We start from the raw sequence: 21,207 nt of genomic DNA, 5'->3' as shown, positions 1-21,207 counted from the left end.
TGGCTTGCCAGTCCTCAGCCAAATCGTCCAACCCATGCTAGCATGGAAAGCGGACGTTAACTGATGATGATGATTCCCCTGAATTTAACTTTTCAAAGCTACTTCATTCTAATGACTGATGGTAGCCATTTAAAGTAACTGATCCTTGATCACTCATTCTATGGGAGATAGTTAAATAAATGGGAAAATTGAAAATTTGTAATTTAAATCAAGCTATATGTAGATGATCAGATACCGGAAGTAATTTGCTATAAAATATGAGTGTAAATTTTTTTTTAAAAATGCATCTATAAACGTAAATATTTTTTAATATTTTAAGAAACTTACAGATTAAGACATGGATTTCATGAAATGAAATTTTGAAACAAAGTACTGATGACACACACAAAAAAAAAAGTCAAATTTAGATAATTCTTTTCAGTATAAATGAAAAGATTATCTTGAACTAAAATGTAAAACAGAATGAAAGAGTGAAATGTTTTTTTCCATTGAGTGAAAATAAAATTTAAAAAAAAAAGAAAAAAATAACTAAAATGTAAAATAGACAGAAAAGAATTTTGAAACAAGAAAAAAAAAATGTTTATTTTAGTGGTCTACAAGGAAAAGAAAAAAAAGAAATATATGTAACTTGTATAATATACTATCAGATATAAATAAAGGCAAGTTTTCCCCTGGTAAAATTTTGATTCTTAAACAAATGAAGATGTAAATGATTTTACAAAATGTGAAGATGATGAACATTCCAAGGGATTGTTATGAAGTAATGTGTAAAAAAAACAAACCAAACAAACAAAAAATAAAAACAATGGAAAAGTAATATAAGGCAAGATAATGATCTGATTATGGGAATCAGCCAAAACAACACTGATGACTTGCTAAGATAGCTCATGTTTTTTGTTTTGTTTAAATACGTACATAGAAAGAAAGCATGTACAACACATTCAGCAAGTTCATGTGCAATTGTCATACGTTTGATTTTGTATATATATATAGTGTTGGACAAAGAACAGTATTTGCTACTGCTGATTTAAGTCAGACACCTAGAACGGTGATTAGGTAGAATTTACTAAGTGGAAGAAGATAATTGGAGAAAGATATGAATATTTAACAAAAAAATTGCTATAAACAAAACATTATCTACTAAAGAAATAAAATTGAACTGAAATAAAATACATGGTTTTTCTAAGAGAAATGGAATAATTTCAACAGTATGAAGATATTTCAACTCTCCAGTGAACATGGTTATGGAAAACTTCTAAAGCCATATATTAATAAAATATGTTTAGGAAATAACATTATAATTTGCTTTACATGATTATCAGTATTCAGTTCGGTATATCTAGCCTTTGATTTCAAATTCTACTAGCATCAGCTTTGCCTTTCATCCATCTTGAGATTGATAAAATAACCAGTTATTCACTTAGGCTGAATCCAGCATCTATCCCCTACCTCCCTCAATGACATTTACCAATGTCAGATATCAACAATATTTTACTATTCTCCACATTGAGTATTTTTAATAAAATTTTTATTTTTTAGTCAAACTAAAGATAAAAATAAAAGAAAAACCTTTTAATTTATACATCTTTTTAAATGGTTAAAATGTAGTAATTACACACTGCTTTTTATATTTAAAGGGGGAAAAAATAAGTAAAATAGTTATTTTCTAGGTGCATTAATCTGTAAAGGAATATAAATTTATGCTTCAATAATCGAGTAAAATTAGACTAATCCAAGTATCATCATTAACCTCAATAAGCATCTGGATAAATATCTGATTAAATAGCAATGCGCATACTCATTTGATGCAAAGCTTATCCATTTATTTCTATCCAAAATAGAGATATAAGGAGAAGGAAAGAGAGAAAATAAGAAATGATGAAAGCAGATGTAGAGAGAAAGAGCTTTGTTATATATGCTATTCAGAAATTTAACGATTTTGGCTATATTTTATCCAAGATTCTCTCTTTTATTTCCAATTTATACTCCATTTTAAAATAAAGTTTATAATTGGTTGAATAAAAATTTTGAACCTGTCTCCACTTTCTTGCTGTATTTTCTAGCAGATATACTGTAATAATTAGCGATCTTCACCAAAATATTGTTATAATTTTATTTGTATTTTCCTTATACATATTTATACAATATCTTTATCCATCCCTTTTGAGGTTTCCCAAAACCGCACATTCCATTAAAATGTCTTCCCCCATTGTCTTTGGTTGTTAGTGTTTTAAAGAATAGCAAAATCTTTACTTGTCTTTCTTAGATTCTTCAGATACCTCTGTCATGTTTTCTGTCTCGCTTTTCTCTTTGTCTTCTTCATCACTCAACTCCTCTTTATCCACTAGTTCAAAACCTTCCTGGTCATCACTAGCGTCACTCTCAGTACCCCCTTCACTGGGAGTCTTATTTTCTTCATAGGATTTTTCTGTTGAGACAGACTGAGTTTCATTCACTGGTGATGTTGCAGTTGTAGAGACTGTGGCATCACCCGAGCCATTGTTTAAACCATCTTTATCATTTTCTTTTATTTTTTTGTCAGAATCTTTAGTTTTGGGTGCATAAGTTTCATGTTTATAAAGTGGCCGGAATGAATCAATGAAACCAACATCTTCATTGAGATTTGGTAGAAACCAGAAGTGATGTTTACCTAGAGTACACATCCATATAGCACAAAACAGTATTAAACGAACTGAAATGAATAAGAAAGAAAATTAAGTCAAGTTAAAGAAAGTTTTTAATTGTTTTGCAGCAAACAATACCACAAAATATACAACACATACAGTCAGTTTACACTGGATTACATACATATATTTACTCACATGTGATTAGTTAGAATTCATCATCATCATCAGAAATTTCCAATACTGGCAAGCCGGAGAGCTGCACCAAGTTCCAGTTTGATTTGGCTTGGTTTCTACAGCTGGATTCCCTTCCTAATAGCAATCACTTTACAATGTGTGCCAGGTGCTATTAATGTGGCACCGATATGAGTGCTTGTATGTGGCGCCAGCACGAATGCTTTTTTTTAGGTAGCACAGGGCTCTTGCAGGCTAGTTCCCTTCATCACTGGGAGTGGCATTAACACTTTTGACTACTGCTACGTTAATATTCCAAAAGCTCAAAACATGAAATGGCATGTAATTTATATATACCATAAAAACTCATGTAATTTATGCAGGTGATTTTCAGGATAAAATTTGTTAAAAAAAGTTTCTACTCGTGTAAAATTCACCCCCAGCATATTTTCACTTACTTATGATGAGATTTTATTAAATTTTCATCAAATAAAAATAATTTCTGTTTAACAGGCATCACATTGAAAACTATTAAATTACAAAGTGTTTGTGTTGTTTATAAGAAACTTTATTTTACATTTCTTGCCCACTATCTTCAAGAGGGCCACACCATCAATGGAGAGTACTATGCCAAACTTGCTGAAGCAGTTACAAAAGACAATCAAGACCAAATGCCCAGGAAAACTGATGAAAGGGTCATTTCATCAGGAGAATGCTCCAGCACACAAGTACTTGGCTTCAATGGCTGCTGTGCATGACTGTGGCTTTCAACTGGTTGATCACCTTCCCTATTCTCACAATTTGGGCCCATCTGTCTATCAGCATGAAAAAACACTTGGTTGAGAACCAGTATCGCAGTGATGGTGACATCATATCTACTGTTGATGACTTTTTTGACCAATGGGATCCAAGCACTGCAATACCTATGGAAGAAGTGTGTGAACTGCAAAGAGGACTACATTGAAAAATAAACCTCATTTGATCACATTCCATGAGAGCATCTTGGTCAGCCTACCCTTGTAAGCAAGCACTTGAGTACACACAAACAGGCTTTCGTACAGTTTCCACCAACCAAATTTCACTCACAAGGAATAGGTCAGCTCAAAGTTATAGTAGAAAACACTTGATCAAGGTGTCACATAATAGAATTGAACATGAAACCATATGGTTGCAAAATAAACTTAGAAACCGTACAGCCATACTTTATAATTCAAATTTATTATAACCAACACTTTGTGTGCTGATTGAAACTAAGTAAATTAATGTATACAAATGATGCTGTTACATCTGACATGCAAAAACTGAATTGTTATAATTTACAGCAAACCTAGAGGTATGTTCCCTATTTTGCAAACTTGACGTATCATCCTCTAGTAATATATAATTTAAAAGAAGAGAAATATAAATAAACAATTTTAATTGCAACAAAATCAAAAGACAAATATGCTTACCAACAAAGAGGACCAGAATGAATGCAAGGAACCCAGCACCACTCAAACTTAAATAATAAACACCTATTCTCACTTCCTCTGGCCAAAGAGGAAACAGACACAATGCTATGGCACCAAGAACTGCCAAGAAAGAGAAAACATATTTTGTAAATTTGTAAAAGCAAAAATTTTATGTAATGTCAGTCAATTTAGAGCATTTATTTGAAAGAACATAACTGCTATTGTCTTTACAGGTAACAGATTTAAATACTTGAAAAACAATATTCTTCATAAGAGATTATATTCACATATTACACTGATGTTATAAGATTACAAAATACTATAAATCATAGTATTTGTGTATTTCTTAAATATAATCATCAAATAATTATTTCTCAAATATAAATGTTAGCAAGACTTACCCATGAGAAGCCCAATAATGAAAGTCTTTACAGGAACAGGATCATAGATCCAAACATAAACCTTAAAAAAAAAAAAAAAAAGGTTTTAATTTAAAAAGAGAAATTTTTATTAGAATAAAATTTTAGAGTCATGGAACATTATTTCACTGTATCAAAACTTAAAAAGTCCATATTGATCAATATAAGATCAACAATACAAACTTTGTATTGTACCAATCAATATAAACTGGTTTGAATTATCAACTCAAATTGCTTAGCTACATGCTTATCTTATTTTAAAAGCATGATTCATAAGAAAATCAGATTCATGACTCATTCTGTCCCTCATGTAGTGTCACACTTCTCACATGGCTAAAGATTCTATTTTTCCTTCATGGTTGCATATTCTCTATTTTATTGACCACATGGTCAATGAGTTGTACAGATAACAATAATGGATATACACATTTTCTCTTTATATCCTACCTGCCATCAAGAAGAACAAGACCTCATCTGATCTTATTGGTATAATTACACATATGGCTTGTAAGCATATGTTTAAAACATATCTTAATTTACATATCACGCAAGGCAGAGTTTACATGTAAGTGCTTGTAAGAAGATACACACATAAGTCAATTAGCTATGGTGTGTTGTTACAGAAAAGATGCTAAAAGTCAAAGGGATAATGTTTGTAGAAATGTTTAGACATATTTTCCTAATGTCAAAATGTTCACAAGCATAATTGATTGCAGCCAAAGATAGACACATAACATGCTTTGAAATTTGTAGATGTTAGTCTGTAGAGGCTAAGTCAGTAGCAAGTTCACTATTTAATAAGAGCTAAGTGTAGTGAATAAAATAAAATGAAATAACTTATTCATAGCTGCCAGTGGTGGCTAAGAGAGTGAGAAATTAAATAGCCAAAAAAATGGATCATAAACTATTAGTCTGTGATTTGTTAAAATTATATTATCAAATGAAATTAAAATGTCAGCATCAAGTTGTTACCAATTCTCCATTTATATTTAATTTCTCTTTTCTTACTTTTGAACAGAATTTGATTTATGATATAATTGATACACAAAGTATTTCAAAGCTATAGGTTTTTTGTAATAAATAAATCTGGCAATCACATCTTCATATTATAATACAGTTCAAAAGCTTAATTATTGATTAAATACTACCATTGATGTGACAAAATACAGTGTATTATAACAACATTTATGATCAGTACAAACTTGAAATGCAGTTTGTACCCCAGTAAACAAATATTTTTAGTTGCTAAATATTTATTGTTATTTTTATTTAATCAGTTAAAAACATTCACAGAATAATTAAATAGAAATAGTCTTAAACCACAAATCTGACAGTTTAGCACTTTTACAGATCTGGTTCCTTCATTTTCCAATACTTCAAATGTTGCCATTCACAGACTGCATTTTACACTAAGCAGTATTAAAATGATAGAAAATGTAAGAAAATGCTCAGCAAATTCAATAAAAACAACAGACAAACAAGAATGAATACCTCATCTCCATCAATGAATCTTTGGTCATCTGGCATACCAAGTTTTAGCTTTTTCTCTTTCTTTTTCTTTTCTTCATCCTTAAAAAAAAAAAAAAAAAAAAAAAAAAAAAAAGAGATAAATTTGAAGGAAAAATTATAGATTATTCAAGTATATAAAACCAAGGTGAATAGATTAACAATAAACTCTTTTACTCTATTTTATGTAGTCAGTAATGAAAAATTTTTTCTCATACCTCACGCCATGGATGTTTCTCTCTCCCTCTTTTTCTCTAATCTCATAAAAGCATTTCTGATTGGCTAAGCAACAGAATTATTATAATATAGAAAGGTAACATAAGTTGGAAAGCTTCCTTGCCTTTGCAGTCTTATCTTCTATATAGATTCCCATTATAAAAGCTTTCTACCAACTTTTCTATGCAAAATATGGATTGAAACTTATCCCTGAATATGGTTTTCCCCTGAATATGGTTTTCACACAAGTATATAAATTATGTATTATGAAAATATTCACCTATTTCATAGCTCTAAGAAATATGAAACACTGGAGTCTCTTAAGAAGATCTCTAATTTTGAACCTAACTAGTACATACTATCAATGGAGAAATATATCAGCATGGCTGTGTGGTAAGAAGTTTGTTTCCCAACTATAGGGTTCTGGGTTCAGTCCACAACATGGCACCTTGGGCAAGTGTTTTCTGCTACAGCCCCAGGCTGACCAAAGCCCTGTGAGTGGATTTTGAAGTTGGAAACTGAAAGAAGCCTGTCATATAGATGAGTGTGATTGTGTCTCCTTATTTTTGATATCATGTGATTGTCACTGTCAGACAAGCAGTGTCATTCATTTCTAATATTCTATGAGGACATGTCTGGCCATGGGGAAATATTACCTTATTTGGAAACAAGTGAAGGTTGGTAACAGGAAGGGCAACAAGCTGTAGAAAATCTGCCCCAATAAACTCCGTCTGACTCATGCAAACATGGAAAATTGAATGCTAAAATGGTGGTGGTTGAATCTGACAAATTATCATATTTTCAAATCGGCTATTTTGCAAGTTATATTAGAAAAGGATTAATGTAACAGGTAAATTCATGCACACACAGCAATAATGCCTTGTCAATAGACACAATCTGCTATAGTGCATTATGGTGAGGTTATATTTGAATGTAAATTTTGCTTATTGTTCAAATTAAGAGATAAAAATATCAACCTTCTTTTCTTCCTTTTCTTCTTTTTTCTTTTCAGTGTCATCTGTTTTTTCACCTTCACGGTCACTTTCTTTCTCTTTCTCTTTTTCTTTCTTGCTTTTCTTGTCTTTTTTACTTCGTTTCTCCTTGATAAATACAAAATGAATACAGAAACATAATTTTTTAAATTCTCACTTTAGCTATTAGAATAATTTACAATAAATAGTTAACTAATTTGTGTTACATGAATCAGTCAATGACAAGTCATTTTGCTATAGGAATATTTTCAATGTTTGTAAAATAGCAATTCTGGTGTCCAGTCTGAGAATTAATGAAGAGTTATGCATGCCACCCCGCCTCTTTCCATCATGAAAGATACATACTATAGAGTACATAAAATAGTCATTCATTGATGAGAATATGAACTTGCAAAAGTTTTGCTGCACAGCACATAGAGAAAGAGTGAGCAATCCTCAACTGACTTGTACATTTATACGTTATTTGTTCTTTTTGTATTTAGATGTTAAAAGCAATCTGTATTTCAATGTAACAAGAGAAATAAAGTACATAGACCATATATGTGGCACTCCGTTGATTACAGCAACAAGGGTTCCAGTTTGAGCCTGCACATGAAATTAATGTGCAAGCGGCTGACATGCATACACTTAATGTAGTTCTCAGGGAGATTTAGCATGATACAAAATGTGCCAAGGCTGGCCATTTGAAATACAGGTACTACTCACTTTTACCAGCTGAGTGAACTGAAGCAACATGAAATAAAGTGTCTTGCTCAAGGACACAACATGAGGCTAGGAACTGAACAAATGACCATACAATTGTGAGCAGAATACCCTTAGCTGCTAAACCACATGCCTTCACATAGACCATATATATCATATATAGGAACTAAGGCAAACTGCTCAATTTTTTACTAAAGAATATGTAAAAAAAAATTATAATAAGTGACTTGTGCAATGTTCTATTCATTTACAACAGTTTATGAAATACAACACAGAAAGAATGTAGATATAAATGGAAATAGTTACTCAGTAAAATGTAGATGTTTCTTGTTTTATAAGCAAGAAATATATATATATATATATCAATGTACAACAAAAATTATCTTCAGTCGTAGACAACTAATCAAATTTAAAAATACAATTATAACCATTATGGATTAAAACTGTACTTAATTGCCAATTATTGTAAACTACCAGAATTATTTGTACGAGTAACACATATATACATATCAAAGAGAAAATCGCCAGTATCTTTAATAACCATTACATATTTAGATTACACGTAAGTTAATTTCTATCATTATAGCACAAACCTTATCTTCTTCTAGATTGGTCTCTTCTTCACTTCCAGCCTTGATAGATTTCTTCTTTGTTTTTGTACGATCTGATTTTTTCTTTTCTATCCGAATGGCCCGGTGAAAGAGGCCTTTTGTTAGTAATCTGGAAGTGTAATCAAAGTGTAAGCTATTTAGTAAAAAAAAAAAATTTTAATAGTTTGAAATAGTTGCATTTATATACTCATTAGTTTGAATTCTCATATACAATCAACCCTAGAATGTCTTAATTTTCCTAAGGTGTCGACTAAGGAAATTGACTGTAATTAACAATAATAAAATGACATGGTCTATTATGAAAGTTGGAGTGGAATATATTTATACTTTTGTAGAGCAATAACCTATATCATCAACATTCATTTCATGCTGGTATGGATCAGACAGGTTGTCACATGGCACCATACAGGTGCTTTTATGTGGCTCCGGACGGGCACTTTTACATGGTGCCACACAAGATATATACACACACACTGACTATGGGTCATTATTTGTCTAATTTGGTTGCATGTGGCATAGAGCCTCAAATCCCATCTTTTTGTGTGGTAAACACATAACACTGCCCAGTTCAACACTGACTTTTGACATGTATATGGCTTTAGCACAGTCCACTGTCACAAGTGTTTTGACCAGGCTCCTCCAACCAAAGGGTTATTATGACCCTATGGAATATCAACATTCTCTACCTTTCCTTAGATGACAAAAACTAAAATTGCTGAACAATCTTCCCTTAAACATCCATAGATTTTGACCCAACCGTAACCCCATAGATTGCTCCTTACTAATATGAGACAAACCTCTCAATCTTTATCTCCAGTGCATCTCTGCTGTTCAGGTTGCACTCTTTACTCAAATAGTAGAGAAAAGTGACAGTGTCTCTACATATATACCGGCTGTTTAGGTTAAATTTGACAATTTTTTGTCTCCTTTTTTTCAGGAAAAGCTTCATGCATTGGTGAACAGTCAATAGTGTTGGAGAGCATAAAGATTAATGTTGTACTGGGAGACTACAAAGCAGGAAGGTGATGGTCTTTAGGTATGTCTCATGTGAGGGTGATTTCAACTCTCACAACTGGTTGGAGTTCCCTCTCATGCAGCACTTACACTTCACCACTGATCTATCAGTAACAACTAAATGAGCGAATGAAACCAACCTCTTAAGCAGGTCTCTCACAAACCACTCACAAACGAAACTCAGTCACAAGTTCTCCAAGTGATTGGCTGACAGACTAACCATAACAGTTCAATAAAAAAAAATACTGCCAACAATCACCCACTTTTACAAATTGAAGAGCTCTTACTCAGTAACACAACTTCCACAAAGCCATCATCCAAACTGCAAAAGCTACCTTTGCACATCACACAGCCCCTAAATTCTCCTGCCTCCTAAACTGCAGCAATTTTTATTTTAGTCCCCTGCCAAAGGATCCCTGACAACTTTTCCTTCACTTTTTGAGCATGAGGATTCTGTAAGCAGTACTTATGCTGAGAAAACTCACACTTTACATCCAACTCTACACACTAAGCAAATCTCAAACACTATTTTCACTCTGCTAGGTTCACCACACAGTTTCTGCACACATTGCTCCTCTTTAAACATCAACTGCATACAGCCTGAAACTGTCGTGATAGCTTCAAATGCTAGGTGTCCTCATCACTAATGATTTCCTGTGGCTGAAAAACATCCTTGACATGGGAAATGCTGCATCATAAAAAAATGGCCTTCCTCTGCAGTGTACAAAAATATTTCATCCCCAACAACCCGCAACCAAGTTCAAATGAGACTCACAATGGGCAACTGTGCCTTCATCTGGGAAAGTGTTGCTGCTGCTGCTGTAAGCACTGACATCTTAGACAACAGCTAACAAAAGACCACTTGACTGATTAACATGAAATCACTCATTAACATACATCAAGTTGTGGCTCTAAGTGCTGCCACCTCTCTCTAAATTTTATACTGCTACTACAAGGGCTTATGCTTCTTGAAGTTGGCTAGTGTTGCACCATCTCAGGTCAAACAATCTCAAATTACTAATCTCTCTTCTTGTATCCACACCACAGGTGCTAGTCCCACCACCAATCCGTTGCAATTTTTTCCTGCACATGTCAGTTTGCAACTGTTCAAGAAGAATGTTGATGGCCTCAATTTTACTAGTCTGTGAAGACCATGGGCCTCAGTCTCTTCCTCCAGACAAAGTAAAAGGAAGAAAAAAAATTCCCTGCCTAAGTTTGTATTCATCATAGTTATGCTTTGAGACAAATCTTGAAACAATCATGAAAGAATTCTAGAATAGACATTCACAAGAACTTTGACTTCTGAGGACCTAATTCTCACTACATTGTCTGTTGAAGAATATATGTACGTAAATGATGAATAAAACTGGTACTCTATCAGTTATGACAAGTGTTCAAGTTGAGCCAATTAATGGAACAGCCTGCTCGTAAAAATTAATGTGCAAGTGGCTGAGCTCTCCACAGACACGTGTGTCTTTAATGCAGTTCTCAGGGGATTCAATATAACACAAAATGTGACATGGCTGGCCCTTTGAATTACAGCCATAACTCATTTTTGCCAGCTGAGTGGACTGGAGCAATATAAAATAAAGTGTCTTGCTCAAGGACACAATGCGTTGTTGGGAATCGAACCCATGACCATATGATTGGGGGCTAAATACCCTAATCAGTAAAAAGCGTTCTGATAGAAATAAACTAAACTAAAAGAAAATTATTAGGTTAGAGCAAGAAAACTTAAGTTCATAAAAGAGAGAAAAGAATGTGAAGTATAGAGAGATGTTTTATTGTAGACTTATCTAACCCACACCAGCATGGAAAATGGATATCAAAGATGTATAACTGAAAATATTTAAATACACATGGTGTTGAAAAGTTCCTGGCCTTAAGGGTATCACAAAAGGCTTGGTTGGAGGCTCATCCTTCCGAGTTCTTTTACAAGGCTTAGAAAAACTGAAGGTTCACTGCAATAAGTGTGTGAATCTGAGAAGGGAATATGTTGCATAAAATCTTAATCAACTGATCCTCCTGTATTGTCTTTTACCCAAAGCCAAGAACTTTTCAGCACCCCCTCATATCATAGAATAGTGTACTACAAAAAAATGAGAGATTAATATGACAATTTCTGTGCTTTGATGAAATTTTTCAATTTCTTTTACTGGTCAACTAAAGAAACAAATATATTTAAAGTTTTTGTTAAAACCAAGAAATTAACAGCTTAGTTAACTCTACATGTCATAGGTTTTATGCTTGTCATAAAGAGTGTTGGCACTCCGTCGCTTACGACGTCGAGGGTTCCAGTTGATCCGATCAACGGAACAGCCTGCTCGTGAAATTAATGTGCAAGTGGCTGAGCACTCCACAGACACGTGTACCCTTAACGTAGTTCTTGGTGATATTCAGCGTGACACAGAGTGACAAGGCTGACCCTTTGTATTACAGGCACAACAGAAACAGGAAGTAAGAGTGAGAGAAAGTTGTGGTGGAAGAGGACAGCAGGGTTCGCCACAATCCCCTGCCGGAGCCTTGTGGAGCTTTAGGTGTTTTCGCTCAATAAACACACACAACGCCCGGTCTGGGAATCAAAACCGTGACCCTATGACTGCGAATTTGCTGCCCTAACCACTGGGCCATTGCGCCTCCACTTGTCATAAAGAATACAAAAAACAAAGTAATGATGAAATGAATGAAGCCTTTGAATGTTTGCTGTATAAAATATTCAACTAAATAAAGCAATTCTCATTACACAAATAAAACGAATTAAACTTCTTACCTGCCAAGATAGTTGGTACATGACTGTCTGGTGGTAAACAAAGAATTGGTCTTATTTTCTGAAGCAGACCATTTAGACTGCATTAAAGCATCAACAGCTTTGCACCCTAAAAAAGAAGAAAAGATTCCTCTTAATCTATTAAATAAATTAGTAATTTTAGAATTAAGCAAAGTTTAGAAACATACACTTTACTAATTACATAAGCATAATCATATTTTTCTCAACACATTTTAACTTATTTCAGAAATCATATTTTTCTCAACACATTTTAACTTATTTCAGAAATCATATTTTTCTCAACACATTTTAACTTATTTCAGAAATCATATTGCTCACCAATAAAACATGTCACTGTTATGCCAGCCAAACGACCTTCTTTCACCGGGTTATTAAAGCGAAGATATCTGGCAACAGCATATTCTTCTTTTGTAGGGGTTTCTTTCTCCTAGGATAAAAAAAAAAAAAATTAAACAAAATCGTTAAAAATTTAGTTAATTTACATAGCTCCATTCCAAAACATTCATTTAAACAATACTTCATAAAAAAATGCTATTACAGATAATAAAACAAGATTATTATTTTATTGGTTTGATCTGGAAGAAGAAGCTGTATCTGTGGCCTTTAGAGACCCCTTCAAAGCCAGGGAGGTTGACATAATGTCCCTCTTAAATTGCTGCAAGTTGACAACTACATACAGTAACCTTGAAGCATCAAATGTCCATTTGCAATTCTCACTTTTTCTTCTAAATTGATAATTTCCATTGGGTAGTGAGAAAGGAAATGGAAAGCTCTTGCAAGATGATACAAAAACATTTCATAAATCAACATGTTTGAATGAGCAACTGGGTTAAAAGGTAGTTGCAGATTTTGTGAACACTGGAGGACCTAATTCTTATTGAAAGTAGAATCAGCAGAGCATCCAATAATTGAAAATAGTTAACCTTTTTGTGATTATCAGTTAATTGTAAAAAATAATTAATTTATCAAAATAATCAAGTTATTTTTAGGCTGGTGCTTGAAACATAAATTAACATGAAATTTTGATGGAAAGTTTTAATACTGATCATTTCAAAACATCAAGTTTGTAGTATAGAATTAGGAACTGACTCAAGCCTGTTGGTATCAAAAGAGTTTAAAAAAAATTGTTGTCATATTAGAGACAACAAGATGCAGGTGCCTGAAATGTGATGCTGCAGAAGAATGAAGGACAGGCAATGAGAAAATCTCCATGGCATGTAAAATGACAACCTATATATGCACTGATTTAACAGAGACTGAGACCTACAGTAAGTTGAGAAAGCAGTAATATGTCAAAAGTAATGTCCACTTGTAAAATACACAAACATGAGAACAAAATCAGCTCTCAGTTGATTCAATGTAGGACAGACCTTATACAGAGCAAGAGAGCTTTGGAAATATCTATGAAGATATTTCAGCATATGTTATTCAGCATCATCATCATAATCGTTTAATGTCCGCTTTCCATGCTAGCATGGGTTGGACGATTTGACTGAGGACTGGCAAGCCAGACGGTTGCTCCAGGCTCCAATCTGATCTGGCAGAGTTTCTACAGCTGGATGCCCTTCCTAACGCCAACCACTCCGAGAGTGTAGTGGGTGCTTTTACGTGCCACTGGCACGAGGGCCAGTCACACGGTACTGGCAACGGCCACGCTCAAAATGGTGTTTTTTACATGCCACCTGCACGGGAGCCGGTCCAGCGGCACTGGCAACGACCTCGCTCGAATGATTTTCTAAAGTGCCACCAGCACAAGTGCTAGAAGGCAACGCTGGTAACGATTACGCTCAAATGGTGCTATTTATGGGCCACTAGCACGGAAGCCAGACATCTGCTCTGGCAATGAACACACTCGGACAGTGCTGTTAGTGCTCCACTGGTGCAAGTGCCAGTCATCGAATATGGTTCAATGAAAGACTTGAAATAATGACTCTTCACATCATCATTATACACTTATTGAGTTACTTAAACACATGTATCAGGTGTGAAGGTTATATTTCTTTGAAAAAAGCTTCACTACTCGGAAACTTAAAAAGAACTGTTAATTTATGAAGTTTCATTTAACAATAACACATTTCTTAATTTCGCTAAAACTATTACTTTCAATAAGGGTTTCTCATATTGATGTAGGGTCATGTGACTGACACTTAAAGACCCAAGAGAAATTAGTTAACTCAGGTACAATTCAAAACTGGAATGTAGGGGAATGGAATTAAATACTGCAAGGAATTTAAACCAACACTACCATTTCCGTTATTCCAACAAATAGCTATTTTTCTAAGAATAAGAGAGAATGAGAAAGTGAATACAGAGCAAATATAAATTTTGTTTTGTTTTGGTATAATCATTTCATTAGCTAATCTAATGTTTGTACAAAACATCTAAAGAAAATCAAACGAATTAATGAGTAGTTCATTTTATTTTGTTTACACTGCTGACCAGACATAAGTAGATAATTAGATGGGAAAGCAGTTCAATTGCAACATAACAAAGGCAGTGAAAACAGTTTGTCAGTAGACCAACGTGAGACAGTCAGTGTTGTCAGACTGTCTAGGTTTCAGAGAAAGAATTTGAATTTCATATACTTTTCAAAATCAGGTCCTTGATTTTACTGCTTTTTATGAAGATGTTTTTATCTTTAATTACAAAATGTAATGGCTTACACATTGTAGTATGTACTTTCATTCCTAACATTCTAAAATAATTTTTTTTAATTGTATTTTATGAATCCAAGCATTCAGATTTAATTCATTAATTTAAAGAAGCAATTCCTGTTGCAAGGTTAATTTTTCATTACAACTGATGGCAGACTTTGCTTTTCATCTTTCTGGGGTCAATAAAATGAGCACCAGTTGAACATTAGGGTTGATGTAATTGACATATCCCCTCCCACCAAATTGCTGGCTTTGTGCCAAAATTCGAAACCAATATATTTAAGTAGAGGGAGCAAGGTGCAAATGAGGGCGAACTGAAGAGCTAAATAAAACAGATAAAGATACACAATTATTATCAGGAATAGTTAAAGAGATGTCGAAAATGTCAAGCTATGTAAAAACTATTCTCATTCTTTACTCAGTTAATCAGGTCAGGCTGAAGGTGTTATTGTCAGAGCATTATCTTTATCACTGCTATGGTAACAATGGGGATCAGAGCTGCAGCTGATAGACCAAATCTTGAAAGTGATAGGGAAAGTTATAGTGAAATAAGCACAAGAGAGTTCATTAAAATACTATATTGTTTTGTCTGGATATAGAATGACAATGTCATATTTCTAAGAAGAAATTTCTTAGCTAAGAATAAACAACTCTTCTAGTTTTAGAATAAGTACACTGTGCTCCTGCATATCATGAGATGGGACCAAAAGGTATTTGGTTGTAAAACGCTGCTTCAGAAAACTCATCCAACCCATGTCAATATGAGAGAAATGGATGTAAAACAATTTGCATTTGTTGACCTTGAGAAGGCTTTGATAGAATCTTAAGTTCTGTAGTTTGGTGGGGGTGTCAAATTTAGGTATAGTTTGTAAAAGTACAAGTTATATATGAACATAAGATAAAGAAGGTCAAGGTTGCTAATGATTTTAGTGAGGAGTTTAGGATGTTTAGTGTAGCTCTGTTCTTGTAATTTTTTTTTCTATAGCTTAGTCTAGAGCAGTGGTTTTCAACTGGGGTCCACATATCAAAATAGTTAATTGGGGATCCACAATAGTATTTTAAGGGCCCCTGATAAAATTTTGCTTTAGATATATGTATTATCATGCATTACAAGAAACAGCTCAGTTTCTTTAACATTTTACATAGTTCAACCTACAAAGGTTAATGAGTGAAAAACAAAATAGAAATTTTGAAAGTATCTATAAAACTAGTTTTTAAACACCAAATGGTTATTGGGGTCCACCAGAATAAAATAGTAGTCAAAGGGGGTCCATAGATAAAAAATGATTGAGAACTCCTGGTCCAGAGAAAGAGGCATTGTCGTGGCCTTTACAGGACTTCTGAGAATGGTGAAAACAACTGGGCTCAAATTCCTCTTGAACAGCCACCAGAAAAACATAGGCAGGGAGGGTCATCTAGAGAGAGGTGGTTGACACAATATGAATGATAAGCAGAAGAGAGAGATGAGCAGGCCAAGAGAACTTAAATGGAAGTGGCACGAGACTATTGAAAGAATGGTAGAAAACACAGAGAGAGGAAACAGTACATCTGTGGACCAGTTATTGAAATAAGAGTTTAAGAGCTGGACGTCTTTGGAAACTATTATGTTGATGGTGATTGGTTCTCGCTACAGAAAAAACTGTAAATATAGAAATAGCTTTCAGACTATTCTGCATTTTATAAAACCAGTTAAGACACCCAACTAAAATCAAGGAACACACATTAAAAGAGAATTTAGGTAGGTAACATATTCTTAATATTTCAAACAATTCCAGTAACACCTGCGCCTCCGAATATTAAATAAATATCAACAGCTGGTTAAAAATTTTTTTAATGTTTTTCCAAACTTCACTTAAAGCAAATAAATTGAGCGATTTATGAACCATACAGTTCAAAATCCGGAAGGTTTCGGAATAGGGGCCTCTCAAATTCCTCTACCTCATAGGAAGAGAAAAGGGATGGAAGCGTATGTGTGTGTATGGAGAGAGGAGGGAACGTAAGTATACAAAATTAAAATGTTTGCAAGAATTTTATCCGAACAGTAATTTCCATTGTATGAAACATCGAAATACTATATAAAAAAAATTATATAGTGTGTGTGTGTGGGGGGTGGGGGTGAAAGGGTAAACATTTACCGAAACAACTACCCTTTTTCTTTTCCAATGAGGGAAAACTCCAACCCCTTTGTATTCCTTACTTTTGTGCATCATAAACAGCTTGGGACGAACAAGAGTGCAGGCTGTTACGGTAAAGTGTTTGTAATGGGATGTTTAATGCTAATTTTTTTTTTTGTATGTGTGTGGTGTGAACAAGCTGTTCCATGATGCGTAATAGTAATTAATGCTGAATATTTACGTCTCGGTAAACAATTAAAAAAATTATGTTAATCATAAAAATAACTAAAACAAAAATGTTTTCAAGCTATTCAACATATTGAGTTAGTTTGAGAGACTAAAATGGTTTGCTTAAATTGAGATGATTTTGTACTTAAAAAATAGGAGTTTGTAAAATGATAATACTTATAATTAACTGAAACTATAATTAATGAAAATTGCGACTATGTTCGCTACTAATACAAACGTAAATGGAAAAAAATGACAAGTCATCACATTAGGAACCAGAAAAAACTTTTACCAATAATTTACAATTGTATTTTTAATAATAATTTACACGTTTTAAATTCGAAACCGAAAACGTTTGAATAAAAAAATTAAAAAAACTCAGAATTAAGAAAAAAAATTGAAAAGAAATGAAGGTTTGGAAAAGAAATTTTTAAAAATGTAATAAAACAAATATCACGACAACAAAAGGGACCGTTGAAAACCTGTTGTCTACAGAAGAAACAATATTTACTTGGCGTTTATTTCTCGACATACGCCTGTTAATTTTGCTGTTTCAAAGAAAAATTCTAAAGTGTGCTTCTGAGAAGATATTTCGCATGAATAGGACAAACAATGTTTTGAAGGAATCAAGTAGCAACTGAAGATGGGACGTGAAAAGAAGTTTATAAAAAAGATGGCAATTCATTTAGTTCAAAATATTGTTTGCGGAAATTTATCAAAATAACGAAATTCTTAACTATAATTGCGTGGATTTTTTTGTTTAAAACAGCTTATTTCTTAAAAATATCGTTAAGCTAAAGAAGAAAAAAATCCTCAAAGAAAGACGTCTTTGTGTTTTTCTTGGAGAAATATTGATCTGCTTTACACTGGGTTTACACGTCAGAGGAGTATCACAAACAGTGGTTTCGGTTTAACCGAAACTTGAGACTTTTAAAGAAAGGCCGATATAAATGTAGGTTATATAGACATTGGTGGAAATACAGATGAGCGTAAATAGTCTAGATTCAGAATATAAATTTAGATACTTTAATTACTCATTCATATGGTTAAATAATGTGTGACTTGTTATCTCTGAAGATGAGAACGATACCATATTGAGTGTTGGCACTAAATGATGGCAAAACAAAGTAACTGTTCATTCATTAGAAACATGTGAACTACATCACACTTATAACGAACGTCCCCTCTAAACTGCAACAACATTTAATAGTAAACAGGTAGACTTTTATTTTCGTTATTTTAAATGAATGCAAATTAAAAACAAACACAACATACACTATTATGAGAAGTCATCGGAAGAAACATATAAATCATATATCACACAAAAATAGTAGGTAAGCAGGTTATTAAAGTGTGAAAATATGATATGGGTTATGATATCCTTGGGAGATGACTGGTGAAGTGAAACATTTGGTGATCTTCACACCTTTCAAATAAATAGAAACAGTTAACTACAACTTCAAGCATATGTAAATTTAACGGAGCAGAAAAAAAAGAGGAATGTAGCAAAGCTGGCGATTCAGGAATTGATAATGCTACAAGAAAATATACCATGGGAATTATTATGACACAAATATTTATTTAAAAAAAAGAAGTCTTTGAAATAAAGACGTGTGAAATTCGTACCTCGTCCTGTTTCCGTCGTGATTTCCTTTTCTCCGCCATGACAGACAGTCAGTCAGTCAATGTGTTAAATAAATGATCTCCCCTTAATTAGTTGTTCCGCAGAGCCGTATGATGGCACTGTTAAGATTTAAGGGAGATAACCAGCTTTGCCCACAACCTTGGTTTGTTTAATTTCTTTCAGTCAATTAGTCAACACCGTCCTCTTCAGAGATTACTTTAGCGAGCAAAATGTCAGAACAAAAGTAAGTTAAACATTTTTTCTTTTAATAATTATGGATAAAAGGTTAAACTTTTTAAAGTTTACAGTTTTACTTGTTTTAGCACCACGAATACTTTCATTTATAAAGAAAGACAGAATATAATTTACTTTCAATCCTTTTTGGTTTCTGTTAAAAGACGTACTATACCAGGATTACCGATGCTGTATTTTGCTTTTGCACGTAATTGGAACGATATGAAATGAGACTGATTTATTTAACCAAATTTGCTTTACACTTTTTAATTACTTCACAATATTGCGGTGTCACCCTGCGCTACTGTTATGACTTGACTTTTTATAAAAGTTTTATCAATATATTGTTGCTTAGCCATCAAGTCAGCTCTGATCAAGCGAACTTCTCATCATAGATGATTCAGGACTATATTCACTGCTATTTCCAGCAGAGTGATCGATCTTATGAAATCCTTTTCGGTTATTACTATTTAAGTACCTGACATTAGCTGGTGTCCACTGAATCATTAAATAAGCTTAAATGCAACCTTTTTTCTTTCATGCCTATAAGTGCCGGTAACCATGGACCTATATACCCTGTCACGTCGCACGCATGTTATTGCGTCCATCTGACGGATGGTAAAACTATCGAGTATCTTATCTGTATTTCCCGGCTTCTCTCTCTGTTTCCTAGTTGTCTTTTCGAATGCACTCAATTCCGAATCAAAATATTCGTTCACAGCAAGTTGTTTTACACCTATTACACTAATTTTTTTTCGTTTTTGATCTCGGGTCAATATGTTTGACCCATATTATTTGGGGCGAAGTTAAGATATGCCTTTTACGAATGCTGTGAAATAACTTCAACCAAGAAGCAGTTCGTCGGGTGCCGGGTTCCGTTTGATTGCTACTTGCTCTTAATTTTAGATTGCAAGGTATCTACAAATTCAGTGGCTCGCAATCTTATTCAGAACATAGCAACACTACATTCCAAATATTAGCTTCCAACCGCCAATTCACTTCAACCTTTTCTCACAGACGTATTGTTTATCCACTCTGCTTTTCAACCACTTATCACAATCGCCTCTGTTCATCGAAGCAAGCTGGTATACCAACCCAAACACATTCGCCTATTCTCCACTTATCATTATAACCCCTGCTTCACTTTAACCACTTTCCCTCAATCCTCTAAAAGCGTCACTCATCCGGAATACTTTGTTATCTTCCTTTCGTATTTTTCCTGTGGTCGTTGATCTGTCACTCAAGATAAACATTAACTACATTTGTTTTTACACCAGTCTCAGAGGGTCTGTGATCTTAAGTAAGCCCTACCTTATGGTTAAACTGTGTGAATGCATGTGACCTGATAGATAGAATATTTGGATCACTATCATGAGGTTACGAGTTCATTTCCTGGACCAGGTGCCACATTGTACCCTTGAACAAACATTTCATTTCAAGTTGCTCGTGTAGCCCTCTTTCCAGCTTCACATCATGGATGTTCCACTAGGGCAAGAGGGTGCCTATGTCTGTTTAATTAGTAAAAAGCATGATACATGCTGTCAAGCCATCCCCACCAGAAGAGGATGTTTGTCGATTATTTTTGATATCAACAAATTTTAAGTTTTTGATGCTGAAGAAGTTTTACTGCAACCATGTCATTTTGGGTTCAGTCTCATTGTGTGGCACCTTGGACAAATGTCTTCTACAATAGCCCTGGACTGACCAGTACTTTGTGAGTGAATTTGGGAGATGGAAATTAAATAGAAATCTGTCATATACTTATATATATATGTTTCTGTTGTCCTCTTACTGCTTGACAACTGATATTGGTTTATCTACACACCCATAACTTAGCAGTTTGACAAAATAAAAAA

The 21,207-nt window shown here is 33.7% G+C and overlaps 2 protein-coding genes across 4 annotated transcripts in view; one reads left to right on the top strand and one right to left on the bottom strand.

Annotated features, from left to right (window-relative positions):
• Window positions 1-2,099: 2,099 nt before the first annotated feature.
• LOC106881460 (translocation protein SEC62) lies at window positions 2,100-19,227 on the bottom strand. 3 transcript variants are annotated; one of them, XM_014931852.2, is made up of 9 exons: window positions 19,120-19,227; window positions 12,816-12,924; window positions 12,480-12,585; window positions 8,678-8,804; window positions 7,368-7,490; window positions 6,160-6,237; window positions 4,651-4,711; window positions 4,250-4,369; window positions 2,100-2,692 (listed from the first exon to the last, which is right to left on the bottom strand). In XM_014931852.2, exons 1-9 carry the CDS (start codon window positions 19,156-19,158, stop codon window positions 2,250-2,252), a joined length of 1,206 nt encoding a protein of 401 aa, XP_014787338.1. In that variant the 5' UTR covers window positions 19,159-19,227; the 3' UTR covers window positions 2,100-2,249. The 3 variants fall into 3 exon arrangements, with proteins under 3 accessions (XP_014787338.1, XP_052824545.1, XP_014787339.1); XM_052968585.1 differs by lacking the exon at window positions 19,120-19,227 and adding an exon at window positions 18,769-18,801; XM_014931853.2 differs by lacking the exon at window positions 19,120-19,227 and adding an exon at window positions 18,005-18,040.
• Window positions 19,223-21,207, top strand: part of LOC106876031 (6-phosphogluconate dehydrogenase, decarboxylating) — a 39,424-nt gene continuing 37,439 nt past the window's right edge. The window contains exon 1 of the mRNA XM_052968408.1: window positions 19,223-19,361. Coding sequence (XP_052824368.1) covers window positions 19,348-19,361 — 14 coding nt within the window. The 5' untranslated portion in view covers window positions 19,223-19,347. The remainder of the gene's footprint in view (window positions 19,362-21,207) is intronic.

The sequence above is a fragment of the Octopus bimaculoides genome, chromosome 6 (genome assembly GCF_001194135.2).
Source record: "Octopus bimaculoides isolate UCB-OBI-ISO-001 chromosome 6, ASM119413v2, whole genome shotgun sequence".
Classification (NCBI taxonomy): Eukaryota; Metazoa; Mollusca; class Cephalopoda; order Octopoda; family Octopodidae; genus Octopus; species Octopus bimaculoides.
The sequence above is the reverse complement of the archived record's forward strand: the minus strand, read 5'-3'. Positions and strand labels throughout refer to the sequence as shown.

What these genes read in the sequence shown, in the direction of transcription:
- LOC106881460 (XM_014931852.2), bottom strand. Translation starts at nt 19,158, where the DNA reads ATGGCGGAGAAAAGGAAATCACGACGGAAACAGGACGAG. An exon ending in CCAATCTAGAAGAAGATAAG is followed by an intron (nt 7,491 to 8,677) that starts GTTTGTGCTATA and finishes GTATTTATCAAG; the next exon opens with GAGAAACGAAGTAAAAAAGA. An exon ending in CATTATTGGGCTTCTCATGG is followed by an intron (nt 4,370 to 4,650) that starts GTAAGTCTTGCT and finishes CTTTCTTGGCAG; the next exon opens with TTCTTGGTGCCATAGCATTG.